General features: G+C 38.8%; 1 protein-coding gene across 2 annotated transcripts; it reads left to right on the forward strand.

The window, feature by feature from the left end:
• Nucleotides 1–2,309: 2,309 nt before the first annotated feature.
• sufu (suppressor of fused homolog (Drosophila)) lies at nt 2,310–11,707 on the forward strand. 2 transcript variants are annotated; one of them, XM_044213142.1, is made up of 12 exons: nt 2,310–2,701; nt 3,081–3,215; nt 3,575–3,711; nt 5,170–5,312; nt 6,096–6,181; nt 6,801–6,873; nt 7,294–7,447; nt 7,604–7,706; nt 8,112–8,246; nt 9,760–9,898; nt 9,993–10,061; nt 10,149–11,707. In XM_044213142.1, the coding sequence occupies exons 1-12, from the start codon at nt 2,553–2,555 to the stop codon at nt 10,236–10,238; spliced, it is 1,413 nt and encodes a 470-aa protein (XP_044069077.1). In that variant the 5' UTR covers nt 2,310–2,552; the 3' UTR covers nt 10,239–11,707. The 2 variants fall into 2 exon arrangements, with proteins under 2 accessions (XP_044069077.1, XP_044069076.1); XM_044213141.1 differs by having other exon boundaries at nt 2,312–2,701; nt 7,291–7,447.
• The last annotated feature ends 942 nt before the right edge of the window (nt 11,708–12,649 follow it).

Raw genomic sequence — 12,649 nt, forward strand, 5'->3', positions numbered from 1 at the left:
TTTGCCTCTGTAATTTATTGATTCTCATAACATTTTGTTTGAGTTTTAAAATACTGTAACATTTAAGTAATACATTTTTGCAATAAAGAGTGAGAGCATTCAAGGACAATGATTTTCAGAAATTTAAGGCCTACCATGCTAAATACTTAACCCACACATGCGGACCTCTTTTTTCACAGATCTTATCTCAGCTCTAGTTCCATAAAATCTGCAGCCATGGTGATGGCATTTAGAATATGATTAGATACGACAGCCAACATCCTTTTTAATTACAATATCATGGGAATAAAGATTTCCAGCTGCAACTATTTAAGTATAATATACAAAACAACATGTTGTTATGTGGACTTTTAGGAGAGGAAGACTGGATCGTGGATAGTTGTAGCACCAGTGCTGGTTTAAAGCAGTTCTTTTTGAGGTACCTGTAGTGTCTCAAAGTTATTCTGGGATATGCCATGCACTGTACACAGGACCCTCCTGATGACCTCTATTAGCTCCATGACAGGACTATACACCCTTTCCAATCTCCCCCAAGAAAGCTCCCATTTTAGGTTATCATGGCTCCTGAATTTTCACACATATCTCCCACATGAATTGAGCAACATTACAGAAGAAGGTTCATGGTAGTGGTTGTATTCTTCACCATCTTGGTTGTGTCCTAAAGTTCCTGGCTTCTAGGCTCCAGGTATAGCTGTGTATACTGTGTGGTGGAGAAAGGTGGCTGCTATTATACTACTGTGTGTGTAGAGTGAGGTATAATGGAAACATCGCTCTATTGTAGCATGTAACGGGGTAACATGTCTGAGAAAATCAAGGCATAAAGAAGAGATGTGTGAAGAACGGCTGACACTTTGATGCCTGACAGGCAGGTTTAGATTATCTGTGCCTAGCAGGAAACCTGTTGGCTGATGAATTACTGTCACTCTCTACTCTTGCATTCAGTATTATGCAAGAGATGACATGATTATCTCTTATCGGGGAAGTAATGGAACTTAAAAACTTAAGTTCCTCACCTTAGTATGATGGTTATGATAAATGTCTGCTAATGTATATTTTTATTTTTCTGAAATAATAAATAATAATTTAACAAATTTGCACTACTTCCTTGTTATCACTCATTTGGGGTATAATAAGGCCTCTGTCATGTGGCCCAAAAACAACAGTAGCCTATCCAGGCAGCAGAAAAACCAGTAGGATACATTTAAATCCTGTTAATGTTTAATGAACATCTCCTGTAGATATGCACATTCCAGATATTCTATTTTCTAATTCTCTTAAAATTGTAGGATTTTAATTCAAAACACGCACTACACAGCATGTACAGCATACAGTACAAGGATCAACAACCCGGTGGCTGCACAGTCATGGAACTATTAGGCCCCCAGTCCTAAAACATTCCCCCCAAAAATGACTTCTAACATACTCAAAGTGAAGAAGTATTTTGACAGAATTCTTTGACTTCACAAGAAATGTTAATAACACTTACTTTATGAAGCGGCTCTGACTGAAGGGCTCCTTGACATTAACGATTCTTCCTTTAATTAAAGGTTTACTTGCAACCAACTGACAAACAATTTGTGAATGGAAAAGCCAAAATTGTATTTAATAACACTAGTTTCAGTAGTTGAAAGTAACTAAGCACATTTACTCAAGTACTTTACTGAAGTAGTTTTGAGGTGCTTGTGCTTTACTTGAGTATTTCCATTTTATGCTGCTTTGTAGTTCTAGGCTACCTCACTGCATTTCAGAAGGAAATGTTTGACTTTTACTTTGCTTATTTTTATTGGATCAAATTATAAAATATGATACATGGTTATAGATTAAACAATGCAATAAGGTAGTTAAATTAGCTCCACCTCAACCAACTACAACATTAAAATGATGCTTACACATTAATGCATCAGTATTTACAATTCCATAGTATAAATAGTATCTCTCACAGGGGCCATTTTTATGCTTAATGAATACTTTAGATACTTTTTATATTTTTGCTGACAATACAGAAAGTATAGAAGTACTTTGAATGCAGGACTTAGGTGGAGTATTTTTACATTTTCGTATTGCTACTATTACTTAAGTAAAGAATCTGAGTACTTCTTCAACCACTCGTTAGTTAAACGTTTCCTTAAAGACCCATTTCGTCCATACGTCCATCATTTGGCCCCTGAAAAACTTTGAAGAACCGACCCTGAAATTGCACCTTCCTACTGTTTGATTGACAGTGTATCAGCCAATTATAATCATCTACAAATCCACACAAACCTAAAATCCCATTCCTCATTGGCCATGAGTGGTCGTCAGTCATACGTCATGATCCCCATCCAACCAATGCTTAGGTAGTTTTTTTGTAGAGGATGAGCAACAGGCTCTACCATTGCGAGGTGTAACACAACGATCGGGGTTAAGCCTGTATTTTGTTGGTTAACGTTAACTAGTGTGAAGCGTTTATGATCTAGGTTTGTTTAGTTTTTGTTGAACTGGTGGTAGATAGCAGAAGATAACTGCATATACGTTGTTTTTATAGAATAACCAGATTTGTTCGAGGCCTTGGTATGGATGAGGTACGGCCTACCAGTGGTGCTCAAGCCCACGGGCTAGTGCCGCTGTTTCCTCCTGGACTGCAGGCTATCTACGGGGAATGCCGGCGACTTTACCCCGAGCAGGCCAACCCGCTTCAAGTTACAGCCATTGTAAAATATTGGTAGGTACCCGGTTCTGCTGTTGCTGGTCTGACACATCTGTAGGCACTGAGTTTGTGGAACAAGTTTATTGAGTGATGGCTAGACGTTTAGCCAACTGTTAGCTTAGCTGCTAAGCTAACCTTTCAGCTAACTACATCCAGGAGCCATAACTTATTGTAGGTAACTGCTACTATGTTTTGGGGAGTTTGAGGATTCAGTATCAAACTATACTAGCTTAATTAGAAAATCTTAATTTAAATGTATCTCGTTACTTTTATACAAGTTATGGCCTCCCAGCTAAGCTAACTGTTTACATAGGTGTACTGAAGAGTAAACACAGTCCACTTACAACAGTAATTTTTGACATGGCCGATGGTTTTCATTTTATGCTTCTCACAGGTTAGGGGGACCAGACCCGTTAGACTACATCAGTATGTATAGGAGTACGGGCTGTCCAGCTCAGGACATCCAGGAGCATTGGCACTATGTCAGCTTTGGACTGAGTGACCTATATGGGGATAATAGGGTTCATGAGTAAGTACACTAATGTAACAACTTGACTTCCAGTTGCAGAGGGGCGTTGGGGAAGTTTCAACACATATTTGATGGGATAGATGAGCTTTGTTGGTCTGTTTCTTTTTCATTTAATTAATTTTACATTGTAAAAAACCTGGGAAATCTATACATCACATCAAGCCTTTCTAAGTATGCCAAGTATTTGCTTAAGAGCCCTTTTAAGAGTAGACCACCTACTGACTAACATGGCATCTAATGATCCTCTTTTATTCTACAGCATGCTGTTGTTCTTCACAAGCATTGTGATTTTCACAGCCCTCATTTATATAACAAAGGAATAATAGTACACCTTCTGATGGTGTGTGTGTGTGTGTTAGATTCACAGGGGCAGATGGACCCAGTGGGTTTGGCTTTGAGCTCACCTTCAGACTCAAAAGAGAGATGGGAGAAACGGCACCACCAACCTGGCCAGCTGAACTCATGCAAGGCTTGGCTCGTTATGTGTTCCAGTCAGGTAAGTGCACAAAACAAAGCGGTACTTGTGTTTTGCATGTTTGCATGGAGTAAGCTACACAATAAAACACCTCAAGGTTAAGACAAGTCATTTAATCTCATACTCTATTGTAAAACAAATTGTAAACGAGTTTGAACAACTTTATTGTGGACAGTTTTGTAGCAATAATGATTAAGAATTAGGAGAATGCATACTCTTAAAAAGTGTGATAAGGAAACTATTTAGATTTTATTTGTCATATTAAAAACACCAAACATTTGGTATTAAAAAACAGTTGCATGCTTTTCTTAGTTTAGTTACATTTTTTAGCAATTTTTGAGATATTAATTTGGACTCTGGAAATGTCATTGTATGTTATTTTAGACATTTTAAGAAGGAACTGATTAATTGATTAATCAATAAAATAATTGACAGATTAAGAGGTAATGAAAAACCTTGTTAGTTGCAGTCCTACATTCTTCATCCTTCACCTGGTAAACTTTTGTCAAAGAGTAATCATTTGTGTTTTTCATGTAGTCAGTTTGTTAATAGTCTAGTAAATGATTTATCTGCGTTGGTTTTGATAGAACAACTCCCTTTTGGCTGCAGTTGGCACGCCTCCTTGTCATGTCTTTGTGAATGTGTAGAATGCATTCTTTGTAAAGGTAGCTTGTAATTCTAGTGATGCATTTAAACATGCAAGAATAGAGGGGTCTGCTGTAGGCAGCAGTCTTCAGTTTAGTACACATTTGTGATTGTTGGAGCTCTGGGTATTGAAGTCTAATTTCCCCTTTATTTCCCTTTTCCATTTGTGAAAACAGTCCTATTAAAATGGTAAACAAGACCGTTGTTGTACTGTGTGAATGTATACTCTGTGTGTAATGGGTATATACTGTGCTGCTAAGTTCTTTAAATCCTTTAGTCGTGTATATAATGTGCACAAGAAAGCGTTGTTGAGAAGGGAGGGGGCATTTAAAAGCCATACAGAAAGAGAAGAAGGCTATTCTCTCCAGGCTCCTCTCTCCATACCACCCAACCCTTCTCTGCTATCCAGCTGGGGTCAATTTGCGTGTGGGTGGGCTGGGCTCCTGAGCTAAATGAATGCTGATTCCTGGCCATCTTCCCCCTCGCTTTTCTCCTGCAGGGAATCTGGACTGGGTGCATGTTACCTCCCAAGCAGACACATTCCTCAGATGGAAATGTAGTTTTTATGCTTTTCTTGCCACATTTGGGTCTCAATTTCTCTCTCACTTACTCACTCTCATTCTCTTGCTGATCTGTGTCCCCTCTTTTCCTGTTACTGTAACTTTCCCTCAGCAATTTTGAACTGTCAGATAATGGAAAGTAGGACTGCTTCCCACTGGTGGCTGAAGGTACAAGCCCAAATGCACTGTGCAGACTAACACTCATGACAACTTAAAACAGCATATTTTGTCATACTTGAAAAATTAATGTGTCCTTTTGTTCATTCTTCTACAGAAAACACATTTTGTAGTGGCGACCATGTATCGTGGCACAGTCCACTAGACAACAGTGAATCTCGTATCCAGCACATGTTGCTTACAGAGGACCCACAGATGCACCCGATTCAGACGCCGTTTGGCTCAGTGAGCTTTCTCCAGGTGAGTTCAAATATGTGAGTGTAAGTAATTTCACATCAAGCCCTTTTGGGATCTTTTTACCTATTGAAGTAAAGCCGACAGGCATCTGTAGTGGACTTGGATTGAGGATTTGGACAAAACATGGAACGGCATTAGAAGAGATGAGGATGACAGTAGCCCTGCAATTTATTGTCAGTGATGATACAGTTATTGTAAAATTCAGTGCCAAAATACCAAATTAAAATTATAAAAGTTAACGTATGATAGAAAAACTTTGCGTAATCTAAGTAAAAATTCACTTTTAGTGTCTAGTAAAATGATAGATCTTTGGGGTCCAAGAGTGTGTGTACACTCATCTGTTCTTTTAAGTACGTTTTTAAGGAAGTAAGTTCATTCACTGTATGTGTAAGATCAGTCCTATGGCAATAGGAGGCTGGCAGATCAACAGTCTTCAGCATGTTGGTGTGTGTGTGTGTGTTTGTTCACTTTGCATCAAGTCACATCAGCTGAATTATTAAATGAATATATTATTATGCAGCTGACTAAACGCATTGTGACATTTAGTTAATATTACATAATGGTAGCAAACATCAGTAGAAATTCTGAGGCAGCCACAGTACGCTAACCTGTGACAATGTGTTTTCTGCAAGCATGATGAATTTCATCTAGCAGTTGTCAATAAAATTCATACAACTTAGAGATTTAGTTGTTGTCATAATTCATGAAAGTAAAGTAGTGAGAAGCACTCAGAAAGTAACAAGATTGTAGACCCCACCCCTTCATGCTCTGCATTGTCTCCTATAGATTGTGGGTGTGTGTACAGAAGAGCTACAGGCGGCACAACAGTGGAACGGCCAAGGCATCCTGGAGCTGATGCGTGGAGTCAGAGTGTGAGTGCATCAGCAAATGGTTTGGCTAGATGAAGAATTTAGATTTTAAAATCATATTTTACATTTTGTGCTATGTTATTATTCTTAGATTTTATTTTGTTGCTCAAATTCATAAATGAATGTTTATTAGTCAGACCAAGCTAGGTTAGTTCTGTTTTATAGCTTAGGATTGCTATGTCAATGTAAATGTCAGTCTAAGCAATTCTAGTATGTGATTTGCAGTAAATATAATTTGACTTGACACATGCTTCAAGTCATTATCATGTCTTGTGCATTTGTGTGTAAAAGATTTTTCACCATAGCCTTATGACATAATGCAGACACGATCTGCTTGTGTTGGATGGTATTAGCAAATCAAATATAGATGATCTAATTATCTATTGTAACACAATATTTACATTTGCCTCCAAATGATCAGTCATTGAGCAGAAGTGAACTGAAAACAGAACACACTGTTGCATCAATGCCACTCCAGTGTAAAATGTATGGAGTCCAGTTTGACAGATGCATTGTGAGCAGCAAGTGAATAGCATAGTTACTTTTTAATTTATTAACTTTGTGTTTTTAACTTGAGGTTAATGCTGTCTGGGACTAATGTTGATGATTGTCCTGTGTACAGAGCTGGTGGCCCTTGGCTGATCACAGACATGAGGAGAGGGGAGACCATTTTTGACATTGATCCACACCTACAAGTAAGGCTTTATTAAGTTCTGCACACTCAGCAGCTAATTTGTAAAGAGTTAAGTTTAAAGTGACTCAATGGAAACCGATTGTACATGGCATACAGATATAAATAGATAAAAGGAAGCCATTTATAACTTGCAGTGCTAACTGGAGCTGGCCTAGAACCGGTCAAGAATTTGTCCTGGATATTGGAGACAAAGTGACCCTTACATCTACAAAACATTTTAAAGGGAACCCTTTATACATAATGTAGTGTTATTTTACAACAACAACTTGTACATTATTTTGCTCTCTGACAGTATTTAGAGCCCCCCGTTGGCCCATAAATCTTTATGCAGTGTCTTCTCATTTCCAAAAATGTTAATGTTATGTGAGTTTTATTTGAGCTAGTGTTAATGATTGCGTATATTTCTTGCTCATCTAAGCAGGAGAGAGTGGACCAGGGTATCGAGACAGAGGGCTCTAACCTGAGTGGGGTCAGCGCCAAGTGCGTGTGGGACGATCTGAGTCGACCGCCAGAGGATGAGGAGGACAGCCGATCCATCTGCATAGGATCACAGCCACGGAGGCTCTCAGACAAAGGTATTCCAAGTTCCAAAGGAGTGAAAAGATCATCTAATTAAGACTGAGCAGATCCAAGAATGCTTAACCGCATCTGTACACAGGAGTTCTGGTTTCATGCTGTCAGCAGTGCATTATGGGATAATTCCATGCTGATCTTTGTCTGTGTGTTGACAGACACAGAGCAGATCAGGGAGACCCTTAGAAAAGGACTGGAGTTTAACAGCAAGGCAGCACTACCACCTATCACCAGCCAGAGACAGAGCCACGAGAGACCTCAGTGAGTGTTCTCCCACGCACCAACACACACACACTAACATGGGTTCAGCTCAGCGCAAGGGTTGTAACAGGATAACTCCCTCCACTGTGTGCAGTGACTCACAGCGCAACTGACATCTGAACTGTTATCACCATTGTTACTTAGCTACCAGCATAATATGGTGGTTTGTCACTAATTTCTTGCTATTTTTCTGTGGAAGTTTTAGGGTTTTAGAGGAATTGTGAAATCTGTGTCTGTACGTTCCCATTTGCAGACAAAGGCTAAGGAGCTGCCATTTCCTTAACCGCTGTTTTTCACAGGCAGCCATTCTCTTGTTGCTGATTGTACCATATCAGACTTCCTCACTTATATTTCCCTTTTGTTGCCTTCCACTCTTTCTTTTCTCTTCTTTTGTCTGTTTCTCAGGAGTCGGAAGGACAGTTTGGAGAGTGAGAGTTCAGCAGCCATTGTTCCTCATGAGTTGGTCCGAACACGACAGTTGGAGAGCGTCCATCTTAAATTCAACCAAGAGTCAGGCACACTGCTGCCCCTCTGCCTGCGGTACTGCACCATTCTCTCTCCTACTTCCACACACAATATTTAGCCTTTTTTGCAATGTCTTTAGGACAGACAAATAAAAAATTGTCCAGACATTTGTGTTGGATGGATGTGGCACAATATCTTAATAAAATACCAGAGTCAAACCACAGATGATACCAGTTTTTTAGATGTTTAAAAAGGGGCTTTCTGCAAGTCAGCCCCAAACTCTGATTTTCCTCCTACTTTCACTTTTATGTCACTTCAAAGTGTCAAGAAAATAAACAGGTAGCCAGTTTTTAGTGTGTCCAGTGCTATTTTAAGTAATCAGAATGTGTTCAAAGTGAAACCACTTGAATTGAACATAAATTAAACCTGTGACCATCATGCATTTATTATTGGTCACTTGTAACTTAAAGAAAGGAAATGGACTGGTTCTCTGTATTTGTCTGGCATGTTTATGTAAATAGGTGTGCTGTTTTTACCTCTTTCCTGACCCTTGATGAACTAGAGAAGTCAGCAAAGGTTATTACTGTACATTGATACCGTAATTGAGCCACTGGAGTCAACACAGCTCATGTAAAATGACTGGCTGTCTTTACTGCTCGCCTACTCAACCAGAAGCATGTCAAACAGCAGGAAGTAGCTTTAGAAGGAGAACGGTCGCTGAATTAAAACAGATTTTCAGTGATCATAAATTCTATAATAAAGTTGCCGTATTATTGTGCACTAGCTAACACATGATCAATGGATCTTCACCATGTCAACCAACTTTAAATTTAAGTTTCACAGGCATAAGGAATATTTATCTAATAAAAGGCTGAAAACATGCGCACTATGAAAACAAAAATACCATACAGACACAAAAAAGACAGTTATTACATTACATGCTATGGTGACAAAAGAAATGGCAGAATTAAGAATTAATTAAGTTTGCAGGAACATTTGTGTTTTGGCTTTCTCTGATATGCTCTGTGTCTTATTAAATTTACACACCTGTGGCTGATAAGTATCTGGGCTTTCTTATTTGGAACATGTGACATTTTTTGGAATGTGTTTTCGTAGACACAATACCATCTAAGCAATTACTGTCCAATAGGAACTGTAGGATTTTTATAAATGCTCCTCTGCACAGGCAGAAGACAAGGATGAACCTTCTTTATGTAATCTCTATCTGAGGAAAGACAAAGACCAGAGTCAGTTGACAGTGAAACCTTTTGTGTGAGAGAGGGAGGGATGTACAGGGAGTTAAGAATGAGAACGTGGTGTAAAGGGCCCAATTATGCGATACCGGCATGGGGTGTGATTATGTCAAATGTTGCCTACACTATATGACTCTTGATTTCCGAAAAGGTTGTGAAAATATGACCATAATGGATGCAGCCATTGTGAGGGGTGGGGCTTTGGGGCGTCGGCCCAACCCTTACCATAAAGTCAACATTAAGTTTCATTTTCATAATAATATTTGCTAACATTTTTGTGGTGAATTCTTTCAAAGCTTCATACTTAATAATGTACTGTATTTAATCTTTTAAAGGGGCCGGTTGCTCCATGGGAGACACTTCACTTACAAAAGTATCAATGGAGACACAGCCATTACATTTGTGTCTACGGGAGTTGAAGGAGCTTTTGCTACTGAAGAGCATCCATATGCAGCCCATGGCCCCTGGCTTCAGGTATACACACACAGACTCACACATAAACTCAAAGTTTCCGTGTGGTGCTTACATATTGAATGTATTTCTTTGACCTTCTGCTCTCCCTGTATAGATATTGTTGACTGAAGAGTTTGTGGAGCAGATGCTTGGGGATTTACAGGAACTTAACACTCGTGAGGAGGTAAGTAAAATCCCCCTGTATTTTAACTTTTAGTTTTGTTCAACTGCCTGCCTGTTTTACCTTGTTATATCCTTTCTCTTTGTATAGACAAAGTTACCAAAGGAGTACAGTTGGCCAGAAAAGAAACTGAAGATCTCTGTACTACCAGACTCTGTGTTTGATAATCCACTGCAATGAGACAGAGACATGTAATCACTAGAAAGTACCAACAAAAACACCTGCAGACACACTTCCAGAGTGCACCATCATGAACAGGAGACCTCCCAAAACATGCAGCGACCCTGAGCTGTCAGGGCGCACAGATATGTTGCTCCCACAGTGGATGGCCAGAGACTGTTTCACTCCTGAAGATGATCTGAGGGATGATCTAAACACTTTTGACTGTTACTGCATTCTCAGACTAGCCTGACTGTTTACAACTTTTCTCTGAGGCTTGAATGCTTTTGAGAATGTCAAATAAGCCTGGAACCAGCCTGTCCCGATGTTCGACCGACCTGTAAGAACAATCATTATAGGTGACACACTAGCTGTAGGGCAAAACAGGATGTTATCATTCCTCCAGTAAGGCCTGCCAAGGTCTGAGGTCCAAATGTACGTCACTAATACACTTGAGCATGCGTCTTGTGATCACCAGATATAGTGTCCCAAGTGATAACTGGGTTGCTGTTTTTAAAAACAGTTATATTGATTCCATTGGCCTTAGAAAGGACAGAAAAGTGACATGTTGAACCTTTTTATAAGTGTTTTTTCAATTGAGCTCATGTGTATAGTATTTACAAATGCTGGACATTTTTCTCTTATGTGTTTGTGGTCATACCAAAGTTTGACCTGTTGGCAGTCCGCTGCCAGTACTGTCTGTGTCTCAAATGTGTCCTGATTCTGTTATAATGACATGACAGGCTGAACTATGATGAACTATTATTCACTTCCTGTTTGTCCGGGGTAATCAAACAAGCATCTGAACTGTTTTCTTAGGTATCCGGCAAATGCTGCAGGTATAACCACCGCCTCCCTCGTGTGCCAAGAACATGAATCCTGTACTGAATAATATTTTTTTAATGTGTCCCCTTTCAGTTTTTTCACGCATGATGATGCGTGTTTTAAAATTATGAAATCAAATACATCAAGTCCCTTGTAAACGTTAAAAGACTGGGAATCCGTGTTCATTGTCCTCTCAATTGTTGTCTCCAGTGGCCACATAAATATGATTATTATTTTTTTTACAGTAGGACCTGCTTGAAAATAAATTGGAGTAAAATTCCTCAGTGCCTTGAGCTAAAACGGACCACATATTCTCTGTTGACTCTTAATGCTGCCTACAGCTCATAGATTGTTAAGAGCTATCACTTTGAATCAAGGCTGCTGCGTTTATTGTCTTTTTCTGATACTGTCGTTGCATTCCATTTTAACACCACAACAGAGAACAGACTACTTTTACTACAGTGTCTTCTTACGAAAATGTACTCTTATACATGGCATCTTATTTTTGTTTGTCTTTTTTAATTCAGTGACAAATGTAAGGTTTAGGCATCGTTGATATGGTTATTTGTAATTACTATCTTATTGACTGAACTGACTGATTGTAATCCCAAGTGCATTAAAGAGTGTAGGCATTTACACAAATAAAGCTACAAACTACTCCAGAATTACAGAGGAACTTATTTCATTTCAAGATTTTGTGTGTTAATGGCTGCATTTATTCAGCCCTTTTATTCAAAGTGCTCTACAATTTGCATCTTATTCACCCATTCTCACGCACACACACACACACACACACACACCAATGTCACTGTGCAAGGTTACTAGTCTTGCCCAGGGACACTTTGAGTTGTTTACAGGAGGATAATGATGATTATTTAATTAATAATAATGTTAATTTATATGATTTCCTATAAACCCTTTCCTATGCACCTTTTTATAATGGGTTTATAAGTAGTAAATAATGGCATTATTAATGGTATTAATAAATAATTTACAAATGTTTTATAGATCCATAGATATAGAATCCATTAATAAAGAGCAAGTTTTGGTCATGAAAAATCCCTTAATCTGGTTTTGACCCATTCTATATGGTTATAAATGTTGGTCATCGTCTAATAAATACTCATGGGTTTCTTCACTTTCTATTTACCCATCATGTCTGCAGTCATAAATTATACTGAGTCATTAATAAGGGTCATGGGTTTCTCACTGTCTAATGAGCCATGCAGTCTAAAGTTGTAAATGTTAATAAGTTGTTAATCAATGGATTTTGGTCCAGATGTTCTTCGAACCTTTGCCAGAAGGTAAGTTGAATAATGGTCCATTGGAGTGGTCTTCTTATGGCTGAATTACCAACCGAGCAAAGAGGGCACCTGCTCCAGGGCCACAAACCCTGAGGGGCCCCCGGAACCCCTTGTTCATTGCATGTTAGTTGGTTTTGGCTATTTGATTGCTGCAAATTTGCAGCACTCTGGTACTATATCAACAAAGGCCTCATTAACTAATCACCATTTCCATGTCTTTTAGAGGGGCTCTGTGCCAAATATTATTATATAATATTGCTTTACATTGTGCTAACATGGTGCATATTTCATTATAAATTGGTT

The sequence above is a fragment of the Siniperca chuatsi genome, linkage group LG11 (assembly GCF_020085105.1).
Source record: "Siniperca chuatsi isolate FFG_IHB_CAS linkage group LG11, ASM2008510v1, whole genome shotgun sequence".
Classification (NCBI taxonomy): domain Eukaryota; kingdom Metazoa; phylum Chordata; class Actinopteri; order Centrarchiformes; family Sinipercidae; genus Siniperca; species Siniperca chuatsi.